Source organism: Heterostelium album, assembly GCF_000004825.1.
Source record: "Heterostelium album PN500 unplaced genomic scaffold PPL_scaffold2, whole genome shotgun sequence".
In the NCBI taxonomy this organism is placed as follows: Eukaryota; Evosea; class Eumycetozoa; order Acytosteliales; family Acytosteliaceae; genus Heterostelium; species Heterostelium album.
Window position 1 is genome coordinate 1592304 of NW_008805064.1, and position 14261 is coordinate 1606564.

General features: G+C 31.2%; 4 protein-coding genes across 4 annotated transcripts; 1 reads left to right on the forward strand and 3 right to left on the reverse strand.

Annotated features, from left to right (window-relative positions):
* Nucleotides 1-192: 192 nt before the first annotated feature.
* On the forward strand, nucleotides 193-4588 carry gefC (regulator of chromosome condensation domain-containing protein; the record flags this gene model as incomplete). Its single annotated transcript, XM_020572950.1, has 9 exons — nucleotides 193-349; nucleotides 427-1239; nucleotides 1325-1480; nucleotides 1568-1875; nucleotides 2119-3148; nucleotides 3235-3542; nucleotides 3668-3979; nucleotides 4067-4159; nucleotides 4235-4588. 9 exons carry the CDS (start codon nucleotides 193-195, stop codon nucleotides 4586-4588), a joined length of 3531 nt encoding a protein of 1176 aa, XP_020437067.1.
* Nucleotides 4589-4785: 197 nt separating this feature from the next.
* Nucleotides 4786-5782, reverse strand: PPL_01951 (uncharacterized protein; the record flags this gene model as incomplete). Its single annotated transcript, XM_020572951.1, has 4 exons — nucleotides 4786-4876; nucleotides 4990-5017; nucleotides 5176-5357; nucleotides 5469-5782. 4 exons carry the CDS (start codon nucleotides 5780-5782, stop codon nucleotides 4786-4788), a joined length of 615 nt encoding a protein of 204 aa, XP_020437068.1.
* A 409-nt stretch (nucleotides 5783-6191) lies between these two features.
* Nucleotides 6192-9765, reverse strand: gluA (beta glucosidase; the record flags this gene model as incomplete). The annotated part of the gene is made up of 8 exons (XM_020572952.1): nucleotides 6192-6343; nucleotides 6563-7109; nucleotides 7175-8128; nucleotides 8218-8505; nucleotides 8604-8817; nucleotides 9526-9567; nucleotides 9674-9694; nucleotides 9737-9765. The coding sequence occupies 8 exons, from the start codon at nucleotides 9763-9765 to the stop codon at nucleotides 6192-6194; spliced, it is 2247 nt and encodes a 748-aa protein (XP_020437069.1).
* Nucleotides 9766-11231: 1466 nt separating this feature from the next.
* Nucleotides 11232-13630, reverse strand: dync1li1 (dynein light intermediate chain; the record flags this gene model as incomplete). Its single annotated transcript, XM_020572953.1, has 8 exons — nucleotides 11232-11238; nucleotides 11676-12013; nucleotides 12101-12145; nucleotides 12173-12399; nucleotides 12494-12587; nucleotides 12677-12943; nucleotides 13089-13369; nucleotides 13510-13630. 8 exons carry the CDS (start codon nucleotides 13628-13630, stop codon nucleotides 11232-11234), a joined length of 1380 nt encoding a protein of 459 aa, XP_020437070.1.
* Nucleotides 13631-14261: the final 631 nt, after the last annotated feature.

Consider the following 14261-nt stretch of genomic DNA (forward strand, 5'->3'; position numbering starts at 1 on the left):
CAATCAATCAGAGAAAGTCAAACAATAATATTTAATTCAATAATAATATTTTATATTTAAACAGAAATATATAAATAAATAATATATATAGTATAGTTAAAAAGATTTGAAAATTGAATAAAAGATAGATAGATAGATAGATATATATACTATATTAGATTAGTTCATTCAAATCACTCTCTTTCTTTTTGAATGTCAGTTTATAGTTTTGGACTTGGTATCAATGGTGCTCTGGGACATGGTGTGCTAGAGGAATCTGCAGTACCAACCAAAATAGATCATTTCACCAAAACAAAGAAACGTATAAAAAAGATAGCATGTGGATCTTATCACACTGTTTTCATCACAGGTAATTAAATTTATATTGTTTAACTTAATTTTCAAATTAGAAAATCTTACCATATTATTTTTTTTAAACTCAAATAGATGATGAAGAAATGTATATGTCAGGTGTTTGTCAAGATCCAAAGAATTTGACATCACTATTTCTTGGACTGTCACAAAACAGTATGTTGGGAGGAGGTGGAAGTGGTGGTAATTCATTGCAATCGGCTATCGATACATTCTCAGTGTCGACACCGGATTTCAGAAAGCTGTCGGTTGCAGCTGCAACCTCTTCAGACACTGCCAGTCCACACTCACTTTCACCGCCAGCCTCCAATAACTCATCGTTGGAATCATCACCGCGAAGAACGATGAATCTCAGTCAATCGGTGCCAATGGTTGCACCGCCCTCATCGTCATCGCCACCACAACCACTACCAACACTTCGCATTGAGGAGAGCAACGCTGCAACAACGTCCACTTCCACACCAACAGAAGAAGCGCATACAGAAGTAGAGGTAGAAACAGTAACAAAAGTAGAGGTAGAAAGTAATCATGAAAATGAAAATAACATTCATAGAACTATGAGTCTGGCACAGAGTATAGTTGTTGGTGGACCGATTGGTGCTGGTCCAGAGGGTGAGCAGCGACCACCCATTTCAACGCCAATGCGTATTCCACTGGATTTCCTCTATCATGGCGTTCCAACACCTGGATCACGAATTAAACAGGTATCCATAGGTAACTATCACATAGTACTACTCACAGAGGCAGGAAACATTTGGACTTGGGGTTCTAATTCACATGGACAACTCGGTATTGGACTTGATGTACACTCCAATATTCCAAGACAAGTCGAATTGAAGTGTATAAAACAAATAGCAACTGGTGTAAAGCATACAGCTGCAATCAATGGTAATAATCATTTCCAAAACAATAATAACATAACCAATTGGAGATAATAATTTAACTAATTAACAAATTAATATTTTCTATATAGAATGGGGAGAATTATATATGTGGGGAATAAATGAACATGGAGAATTAGGACTTGGTGATACCGGTATAAGACGTTCGCCAACTCGTGTCGCTAAATTGAAATCGGAATTAGTATCACTTGTTTCTTGTTCAAGTACACATTCTGTTTGTTATACAGGTAATTATTATTATAATATTTCATTCATATATATATACTCTAAGAAATATTTCTAAATTATATTATACTTTTTTTAAAAAATTATAGAATCTGGAAAATTATATTCCTGGGGACAATGTGATAAATTTGGAAAGATTCAAACAGTTCCAACTATTGTACCTATTCATAATTATACTGAATCGGATGCAGAGGGTGGAGGTTGTGGAGGTGGAGGTGCAATTAGAGCGATCGCTTGTGGAGAGTGGTTGACTGCTGCGCTGACACAGTTGGGTGAGGTATTCCTCTGGGAAGTCAGTGGAAAACCAACGGCAATTCACCATCTCCTCGCTGGAAATAGTGTTCGTTCGATAGCGATGGGTAATTTTCATTTGATTTGCTTGACGGACAACGGCGAGGTAATCACCCTCGGTCGAAATAAATCTGGACAACTGGGACGTGTTGTTCCGGCGTCGGAACAGGGCAATATTCCTGGAGTGGTGAAACAACTCTGGCATAACGATAGTGTCGGTGTAGATGCAGGAATAGGATTGGCAGAGAATGAATATGTTCTACACATCCAGGCTGGAGAGTATCATAGTGTTGCGTTGGTCGATGACAATCCCAAGACAAGGGTGGCTCTCAACCTCATTAAAATGCAGAGAAACTATCTCAGACAGCTGAATATACTCTCAAAGATCTATTATAAATCGATGTTGATGATATCGTCGCCAAGCGATCCATATGTAACATCACTACTACAATTACAAGCACACAACGGTGGTAATCACAGCAACAATAACAACAATAACAGCGGTGGACATTCTAGGAGTGATAGCACTGGAAATTCACAATCGGTAAGCACGTCAAATCTTGGGGCAATGAATGGCGGTGGTGGTGGACAACCAATAGAGCGATCGAATAGCATTGTACATAGTGGATCGATTTCATCGCCTAGTTTACTCACTGCCAATGGCACTGGAACTATTCGTTCGAGAACAACAAGCATTGCAACCATCAGAGGTATATTCGGTTTGAATACCATATCCAATATGCACACTGACGACTCTTCCATCTCGGAGGAGGAAGTCGGTGGTATCTTTTGCGATTTGAATCTGTTGATCAAGACAACCCAGACATTCCTGGCGAAGCTCGACAGTCGCATGGAGAATTGGGACGTCGATACAATGATCCTCGGAGATATCTTCCTCGATGAATCTATCATCTCTAGCTTCCGGGTGTACATTCCCTACAGTGACAACTACAATAGTTTGTGTATGACGCTGTTCAACGCCAAGAAGCGAAGTGAGAAGCTGATATCGCTCCTCAAGGAGTGCGAGAAACGCTCACAGAATTTCGGTATCAAACTGAACCAATCGTTGGTTACCGACATGGATATCAAGAGTCTATTCTTGGCGCCACTACAGAATGTACCACGTCTATTCTTGGTACTCAAAGAACTAGTACAAAACAGCTCCTCATCAAAGAGACAACACAACAACAACGATGTCGATCTCCTAGGTCTGTCTTCATCCAAGTATCAAGTACTTCTTGAGCGTATGAATCAGAACTTCCAGTTTGTCGACCCAGTAGAGATACTCAATTGTTCGAGCAATGAATTCGGTAATCCACAGATTATGGGTGGTTCATTACCTCAACTTGTTGAAAAGTTAACTCATCATAATATTTCAGGTATGTGTTGTTGTTGATCAAACAAACTAAAACAAAGATAAGATAAATACTAACTATAATAATAATAATAATAATAATAATAATAGATCCAAACTTTAGTAATGTATTCTTACTTACTTTTAGAGCTTTCACTACACCACTCTCTTTGATGGATCTACTGGCTGAGAAGTACGAAAGGATGCCAGCTGTCAAGGGTAGAGTCTTAAATATTCTGACATCTTGGATTGTTAATCATTTCTACGATTTCGAGAATGATCCTATCCAACAGATTATCGATCCTGCAGATCATCATCCTAGTTCACTCTCTGTCAAGCTAGAAGATTGGATGAAATCACATTCAAACAATACACTATTAAACTCTGTTAAGAAAGAATATGAAAAACAAAGAGAAACTGTATGTTTTATTATAGAGTAATAACTCTTATCTTTTCTTATTATATCTAATCTTAACTATTTAACTAACAAACATTTATAAATATTTGTTTGTTTTTTTTTTTTTCTCTATTATAATAATATTAGCCAATTGAATCTAGATTGAATGCACTCTCTGTTATTATACCAACAGCTACTACGACACCTACTATTTCACTGTTGAACTATACCAGTATTGAAATTGCACAGACTCTAACTACTTTGAATCACACTTACTTTGCAAAGATCGACAAGAGAGAGTTCCTCGGACAACGTTGGACAAAGAAGAAAGCACCAAACATTCAACTGTCGACAGAACACTTCAATAGAATCAGTCAATTTGTTATACACGAAGCCATTCAAGGTAAATCATCTAAGCATAGAGCATCTATTATAACACATTTAATTGCAATTGCACAAGTAAGTATTTAAATACCTTAACAACACTGTTAATATATATAATTATACTAACTCATTACATTACATTACAACTTAACATAATAATAGAATTGTTTTGAATTAAATAACTTTATGAGTGTAGCAGCTATTATATATGGTTTAGATTCATCTATTATTTCAAAATGGAAAAAGACTTGGAGTGTAAGTAATATTCATTATATAAGATGTAGAAAAAGATAAACTAATATATATATAACTACAATATTATTATTATAGAAACTATCAAAAGATACAATGAATAGTTTTGAATATTTACAAAAGATAGTTACACCATTGAAGAACTATATATCGCTTCGACATATAATGACAACAGTTCAACCACCTTGTATTCCATTCTTGGGCACCTATTTGAAGGATCTTACCTTTATAGAGGATGGTAATCCATCGAGGATCGGTGAACTCGTCAACTTTTACAAACAGAGAAAGATTGCTGAAGTCGTATTCCAATTGCATCAATACCAACAGGTACTCTATGACATTCCGTCCAACACAGTGATACGTGATTACTTCTTGACCGTTCCACTCATCGACGAAAAGAAAGCAATACAAATATCGTCTTCATATGAATAAAATAAATCAATTGATTGATAAAAGAAAAGATATCATTAAACAAAATAAATAAATAAATGTAAATAGGATTATTATTATTATTAAAAATAAAAACAAAAGTTTAACTAAAGGTTATAACATATAATATATTATTTTGTTTTGTTTAAAACCAAAACAGTAGTTTAACTACTAACTGTTTATTTATTTATTCATTACTTCTATTGTAATTTTATTGAATACAAAATATCGGTTTCACCTGGTTGAGCTTTGACTACATAGTCTGAATTGATCAATGTTGCCAAAACGATACTAATAATAATTTGGTTTTTCATTGAATGAAGGAAGGAAGAAAGATGTTAATAAATGTTTGTTTAAGCATTGCTTTTAGATTGTATTTCATTAGAAAGTTATGTTATACATACTTGAGATTATCAGCTCCTATTTTGTTCACTAAAAGTTCATAAGATGTTGGAGTTAGAACATTGCCGTTGTCAGTCATCAAACGAAGCACCTGTTTTCATTATCGTCGATAAAGTTAAAATTAGTATTCAAGACGAGCGAGTGATAGTTAATTAATTTTAAGTGCAGCTGCACAATTACTTAATTACTTACAGCTGTTAATTCTGGATTACCCAAACGTTGGTGTGCTGTAATAGTTCTTAAGATATGATATGTAATGTAATCGGGTTCGACGGTTCGGAAATGTTGAATCGCCCAATAGTAATTGGTTGCTCCGTTATCAGTTTTCTTTGATGTTATTCTAATGATGAATCTGTAATAGGTGTTTTGTCTATAATCGATAATTACAATGCATGAAAGGAAAAATTAGTAATTAATAAAATCAATGATTGTTAATGTCAGTTAGTTAGTTAGTTAAGTTCAAAAGTAAATATTAACTTACTGGAATTGATCGACTGCTTGATAGGGAAGAGTGTGAGTGAGGTTTTGTTTTGATAATGTATGATCAGAGACTGTAACCAAGGCATTGTATTTCTTTGTTGGATTGCTGTTTGTATCAGAGTTGTTACTGACGTAAGTAGATTCTTTATACACTGGTTTGTTCAAGACGTGAGCAACAATCTCTGCATAGTCTGGTGATTTATCATCGTAGTTTGTCATTTGAAATAGTTGAGCTAACGTTGCAGGTAAACATGGTCTATTATAATTGTTTTCTGTTGTAGTTGTTGAACCAACATTATTATTCATATCTGTCATCATTTTTAATGGTGTTTAACTATATATATTTTTGTTGTTTTAGATATCTTATTACTTTTTTAATAGTTTAATAGGTATATATAATAAAGATTAAATTATATGTATTTTGAATAATAAAAAAAAAACTTTAATAAAAATAAATAAATAAAAAAGATAAATAAATTTGTTGTTTTTCATTTGTTTTTGGCGCCTTAATTTCTTAGAAAAAATTTAAATTTTTGAATTTTTTTTTAAATAAATATATTTTTTTTTTTTAGATTGTTGATTCAGAAATTTCTAAACAGATAAAATAATCTCTATTTTTAATATAAATACTTGTAAATAAATCTTAAAAATTAAATAATTTTAGTATCTTTATATTCTTTTAAAATTTTGAAAATAATATATATTTTTATTTTATTTATTTTATTTATTCTAAAATGAGATTCATTTGAATGGTGCCAATTGCGATTTGGAATAGACCGGAATCAATGGTTACCATTAGATCTTCAGAGATGTATGAAAAGTCGGCGAGTGCCAAACGGAATTTGACAAAGGTCGAATTTCCAGGCTCGAGATCGACTTTGTAAAAGTGTTTCAACATCTTGACTTCCGGGGTGATCTCGGCGTAGACGTCGGTGAGGAAGAGCATGACTGTGTGCTTGCCGCCAACCGTTCCGTTGTTGGTGATCTCCACGACGATGTCGATGTGGTCGCCTAGGCTGGCGGTGTAGTTATTTCCACCAGTGTTGTCGGCGGAGCAGCTCACCAGCTTGTAGTTGAAGACGGTATAGCTCAGACCTTGACCGAATTCAAAGAGCGGCGAAGTAGCGAGTGACTCTGAGAATTTGTGGAAGTAGGTGACACCAATGTCACCGGTGTAGGCCGGGTAGGTCAGTGGCATACGTCCCGATGGATTGACATTGCCAAATACGATGTCGGCAATTGGTTTTCCACCCTCTGAACCTGGAAGGAATGCCATCAATACAGCAGAGCAACGGGCAACGAGCTTTGGATCGATAACACGTGGACGTGATTCGACAATCACCAAAATGACTGGTCCTTTGGCGTTGTCCAAGATTGCCTCGAGCAGCGCAGTGTTGGATGGATCCATTGTCAAGTCATTGATATCACCCGGAGTCTCTGCCTCTGGAAGTTCTCCAATGACGACAATGGTTGCATCTGCAGTTGAAGATGCATCGGCTGCTTCTTTCAACAATGGTTCATTAGAGCTTCCAAACATTGCACCAACTTTGTATTCTACCTTGACCTGAGTATTGTTAAGTGTTTGCTTAAATCCTTTCAAGATTGTTGTTCCAAATGGGAATTCAGAATCATTAAGTGCACCCTTAAAAATATAAGCTGTTAGTTAATGAAATGTAAAAATAAATAGTATTTATAAAGTTAACTTACTTGCCAATGAATAGACCAACCACCATTTAAATTTGTTAGATTGTTTGCTGATGGACCAGTTACCAAGATACTACCGATGGTTTTGGAGAGTGGAAGAGTGTTGTTATGATTTTGCAAGAGAACAATGGATTCCTCAACAATCGATGCTGCCAATGCTCTGTCTTCAGCGCTTCCAACTGTTTTAAGATATGGGTTGTTGGGATCTGGGAATGGATTCTTGAAAAGACCGAGAGAGTATTTGAGATTGAGAATCTTTCGGACCGAACGATCCAAACGGTGTTCTGGTACGATACCTGCTAACACCATCTCTCTAAGGTAAGTTGGGAAACTGGTATCGGAGGGAACCATCGACATATCTATACCGGCATCTAGCGCAATACTAATAGCTTCATAAGGGTTACTGGCAATATGGTGGAAATAACACAACTTAATGATATCCTCCCAGTCGGTTACGATGACACCTTCAAACTCCAACTCATCCTGAAGCAAATCGGTGAGGTATTTACGAGTGGCGTGCATCGGTCTACCGTTAATCTCACCAGAGTTCACCATCACAGTACCGATACCTTCGTTGACACCGGCAGCGAACGATGGCAGGAAATAACGTCTCATCATGATCTCTGGAATCCAAGCTGGTGTTCTATCTTTTCCAGACTTTGGATTGGAGTAACCAAAGAAGTGTTTGGCACTTCCAACTCCATATGGCGATTCAATATGTCCGTTGAATGGATCTTGGTTACCTTGGAGACCACGAATCACTGCAGAACCCATTGTTGCAGCAACATGTGGATCTTCACCAAATGTCTCATAGATACGTGACCACAATGGATTGATTCCAAGATCTAAAACTGGTGCGAAAATCCATGGAATTCCAACAGCTGTTGTATCCTTTGCAGTAACACTTCCAACTTTTGTTGCTAAAGCAGGATTAAAAGTAGCTGCTAAACCAGTATTCTAAAATAATTATTTATATTTTTTAAAATGTTTTTATTAATATTTATTTTCTTTAAAATTATTTTTAGATTATAGTTTTTTATACTTACATGTGGGAAAAGTGTTCCTTTATGAATGTAATTAGCACCATGTACCGAATCAAGACCATAAATCATTGGGATTTTATTTGGACTGTTCTTGATTGAATAGGTCTGTATATCTTTGATTAAATTCATCCAGGTGGTGGTGTTCAAAGTATAAATGGTTCCATTATCAACTGTACCTTGAGATACAGGTGAGTTTAGGAAACTTCCAATATTGAAGGTTTTAGTCAGGTAATCGAGTTGAGTATAGTTCAAACTAGCTGAATTTGGTTTTGTAATTGTACCTATATCCAACTATATATATTAATTTAAAATTTAGAAAATAATAAATTTAATAAATATTGTTTATTTAGAATATTTAATAAGTAAACATGACTAATTAATATACTTACTTGAGTCATTTGTCCAATTTTCTCTGTGATACTCATTTTTCTTAATAAATTATTAACAAATCTATCTCGATCTATCTTATATTTGATTGAACTTTGATTGGGTTGATGTTTTAGGGGTAATTGTCTGTCAAACTTTATTTGAGAGGATTTTTTAAATAACTCTGGATGATTCATTCTATGATGTTCTCTAATTTCAGATTGAAGACTTTCAATACTAAAAATAAATAGAGTGACAACCATCAAAATTATTAAAGTTGATTGTTTAAACCCCATTTTTAATTGTTTTAAAAATTAAATTAAAAATATGGAACGATTAAGTGTATATAATGTGACGATCGAGTTTTTATTTATAAATAAATAGTAAATTAATAAATTTAAATATGAAACAAAACTAACTAGATAATAATTAAATATAGATAATTTTACAGGTGATTATTTATAATGAATAAAAAACAAATAGTTGATCAAATTAAAACAAATTTTTCTTAAATAATCATTGGAATATCCAGAAGGATTAAAAAAGCCAAAGCCAAATCTAAATTAAATTAAAAGAAAATTAAATTTAATATTATATTAATGTAATAGTTTGTGAAAGTTTCTTTTTAGTTAGTTGATTTCTATTAATTGTGCAATAGGAATTTGTTTTTTTTTTAATAAAATTTTAGGAAGAACGCAAAGATTCTTTATTTTAATAAAATAATTCTAACTTTATAGTTTAATTGATATTTTTGATTAATTGTTAAACAAATTATTTACTGTTAACGATTTCGATATGATTTCCAACTATAAAATTTCAACTGAATTACTCACTTCATTGGTAACATGTATTTAATTTTATTACACTCATTCACCAATCACACTCTATTTTTTTTTGTAAGGATCATAATCTAACACCCCCAACTTGTTAAGATATTCCACATACCCCACCACTATCACCCATGACATACATAAAACCAAATTACCACTTGTAAAAAATAAACTTAACAAAAAACTACATTTAAAATTTAGTTTATCAGTGTAGATTAGATTTGATTGATTGATTCAGTTTTTTTACTTTCGACATGTCCTACCTATCTCTTTGTTGATTTTGTCTAAAAAACATAAATATCAAAATGTTGTTTTTGAAAATTTACTCATCTATTGGTAAAAATAAAAATTCCATTTTCCAACATAAAATTTTGATTGGACAATGAACACTCCTCCACAAAAAGTGAATATATTTTCATCATTGATTATTACAAACATATCGCCTTAACTTATTCTTGATAATCTCAATATTTTTATAATTTTTACAATTATTTTCATTTAATATCGGTTTTATAAAAAATTTTGTAACTGATTGTGCAAATACACCATTTTTAGAAATGTTTTTATAGATTTTATATAAAAAAAAAAAAAAAAAGATAAAATTTATTACTTTGTCATAATAGATATTTATCTCATTCTTTAAAATACTAAACAAAGGTTTTTTTGTTTTATTTTTCTTATATATTAAGTAAAAACAAACCAACATTTGTTATTTATATATTATGACAATGTTTACAATAAGATAAAAATAAAATAGTAGTCAGGAGAATCAATTTTTTTTATAGTTTAAAAATTAAATCTATAGTTTTTTTTATTATTTATTCAAAAATTTATCAAATACCAAGTTCATAGGTTTAAATGATAGAAACAGTTCAAATATCAATCAAATCGGGTTTCTTTATACCAATATTATTAAAAAACTGTAGGCTACATAGCTATCTATGTCTGAGATATATTTTCTTTGGACTAGCTGAAATTATTTGTTTTTTGTTTTTTTTTGTTGTTTTTTTTACTTAAAAGTTTTTATATTTTCAACTTATTAGCCCAAAAAATAGTGTAATATATATGAAACCAAAATAAATTCAACACGCCAATAAATAAAGAGACAACTCCAATAGTTACAAATTAAATATTTTCAAAGATTAGTTTGTTGCCAATTTCAATATTGTAGGTGGATAAAAAATGTTGATTAATTACTTCCACTGTTGAAGAGAAACAAGTAAAATTATTTTCTTAAAAGTAGAACTTATTTATTCCTTAATAAAATTATACAATAGTTTATAAAATTTGTTTTTTGAACAAACTAATATGTTCAATCTTTCCAAATCAGTGAAATAGTATCTTGAAATATAGAATCTTAAATTAATATCCAAATCAACTAAATTTTATTTTAAAATTAAAATAATAAAATAATATTACGGTGTGTTAAAGGTCTTTACAGACTAAAAAACTTAAAAAAGGTATATATCGATGATTCAAAAAATAAATGATTTAACTTTCACATTTTTACAGTAACATCTCGGCATTTATGTTGTCTCCATTTACAAAGTATTTTATTGGAAAAACAAGATGTTCCACGTCATAGCAAAACGATTGAGAGAAGATCCTATCTCTGCCAATAAATATGTGGGATCCACATAATTTTGATTCTTATTCATTTTAATATGGTATATTTTTTTGAAATTTAAAACAAACAGTATGGTTAGTATATCAAAAAATAAATTATAAAATCATTTGTGTTTGTGGGAATAGGCAAAAGTTTAATCTCCCATACATCAGTGTTTTATAATTTAATTAATTAAAAATCGTTTGATTTACAGTTTAAATACTATTGATGAAAAATAAGAAGATATGTTATATATATCATAATTTCTTATTATCCAGCTCTGTATACTTTAATTGCAAATTTAAAATGTTTAAAACTAAACTGTTAGATTTCGCAATTCAATACGCAAAGATTTTGTTTCTCATTTTGTTTAATTTGATACTACTCATCATTTATTCATTCTCCTATTACAAAATAATAACAGGTTTAATATATATCTATTATAAGTTATGTTGTGTTTTGTTTTATTTTAGGTTATTCATTATCATAATAATTGTTATAACTGGTGTAATTGAGATTGTTTAATTTTTAGTTATTTGCTGTTTTGCTGTTATTATTTATATATATATCATATTATTATACTATATGTTAAAAAAAAAAAAAAGTAATAATAATGAACGACTTTAACAATATTATTATTATTATTATTCTATTATTACTTTTTCATTTTCTCTAATTGTTTTTGAGCATCCTGTCTGATGGAACTGTTTGTTGGCGATGTCAGTGATGCCTTCAAGTCTTTAGAGGAAGTACCGGTTTTGTTTGGTCTGTCCTTGGAGATCAAGCTAGTGAAGAAACTGGTCAACACAGCCTTCTCTGCCGACGGTGCAGTCGATGGTGAATTCGATCCAGTGGCACCGGTACTCGAACGCAATGGACTTGGTGAACCAGTCTCCACAACCTTTGGTTTCTCTTGTTTACTGACATCGCCGCCGGCAGCACTACCTCCACTTCCACTTGGTGCCTCTGGTACTTCTTGATCCAAATTATTCTTTATCTTTAATAAAAATTCCTAAACATAAGCATAAACATAAGTATGTTAATATTAATAAAACTAGTTTTAAAAGACTAATAACTAACTTACTTGATCGTCATCAGCAATGATTGTAGCAGATTGATTCTGTTCTCTCTGTTTAATAATATTTGGTTTTTTTACAACATTCTCATAGAGTTCTTCGGCATCTTTACAAACTTTCTGGTTCTCGAAATCCATTGTGATCTTTGCCAGCGAGTCCCAACCCGATGGAATAAAGATTTGATCTTTCTCTAGCAATTGTGTTCTCGATTTCAACTCGAATCCAAACAACTGATTTTCAATATATTCCAATGCAACATCACAATTGATATCCTTTCTTGCTGAAGTATAAATCAATCCTGCTCCATCTAATAATAAGTTATTACAACAAAAACAGTTTACATATTAGTTAAAAAATTAAACTAAACAAAACTAAACTATTATATTGATATTTTTACTTACATTGTAAACAAATTCTTCTTAGATATTGTTGAATGTAATCAAACAATTCATCTTTATAATCGAAATCTTTTTCTAACATTACAACAGAGTCACTCTGTATTTGATTATAAGAATAGTAATTAGTAAGTTTATATTACTGTGTTTTGTTAAATGTTGTTATGTTATATGTTGTTATGTAATTACCTTGCAACAAACAACCAAGATAGGTAAACCCAAGTTACTGATGAGGATGTTCTCACTGAGTGGTGGAAGTACAGATGTATCTTCGATAGGTGTTACCACTTGCTTTCTCTTTTTCTTTTGTGATGCACTCAATATCGATGATGAATTTGGTTGTGCTGGTTCGACGTACTGATGCCACTTGATCAGTACTTTGTCTTTCAACGACTCTCTCTTCTCATTCTGTGGTGTAATAGATTTGATATGTGTTTCTAAAATAGCTAACCATTTCTAATAATAATAATAATAATAATAATAATAATAATAATAATAATAATAATAATAATAATAAATAGAAATAAAAATACATATGTTAATATTGTTTAATATCTATGTATATGTTGTTTGTTTGTAATAATATTTGTTATTATCATACTTTTAATGAATCAACGATATTCCATGGTTGTGAGAAATCTAATGCAATGACAATCATCGATTGTGCAATGTTGTTGGCGGTGAGTGCAAACTTTAATAGGTCGTTGTGTGATGTTTCACCCTCCAACGTCCAGAAGTTTGTACGTCCAATCGGTTCTTCACTGCTATCGTCCTCGTAGACATCGACAAATGTATAACTCAATGCGATTCCACGTAGTTTCTCGACATCTGATATCGGTTGAAACTTTGATAGTAATGATGTTGATCCTGCATTTGGATCACCTATTATTATTATTTATATAGATAGATAAACAAAAAGTAAAGTTGGTTAGATCTAATAGCTCCTCTCTTTGTTCTAGAATAAACTATATATCAACTATAGTTTTGTTAACAGTCTAATCTAATCTACCACACACACTTACCCAACATAATAACATTCTTTGTTTCGAAATAGTTTGTTTTATTTGAAGATTCTCTTAGGATTTGTCCCCAAATATCTTCGTCTTCAGTTGTGGTTGTCTCTTTCTCTCTGTCGACATTCATTTTTATTTTGTTTTTACAATAATCACTACTAATCTATCTATACAAATCTAATCAAATTCTAATCTAACTAATATAATATTTGCAATCTGATCGAATAATACAAGTTAATCAAAAATAAATAAACAATTTTATTAAATGAATTTTTGAAAAAAAAAAAAAACAAGTTCAGGTTTTTTGATATTTTTTTTTTTTTTCAAATTTTCAAATAAAATTGTCTTCTCATACAATACATGTATTTGTGTTGTATCTAATAAGTCAAATACTGATATTACTACTTAGAATAAATAATAATAATCAAATTTTATTTTGTAGGTTAACTTATTATTAAAACCATTCCTCTTTTCATAAATTTATTTTATTTTTTTTAAAGGATTCATATTTTTATATTTTTAAACTTGGTCGACCATATGGATACTAGTATTGTAATTTTTTATACAAATAATGAAACCTTTTTTGTCCTTGTATCTTTATTAGAAAGAATTTTAATTTTATTTATTTTTAAATAAAATATTTTTCTTTATCAAATTTGTTAATAAAAAGAATAAAAATAAATATTAAAAAAACAACAAATTCAAATAAGAAAAGAACTCAATAAATATCGAAGCATCATTTTTTGAAGTACTATCGTCAT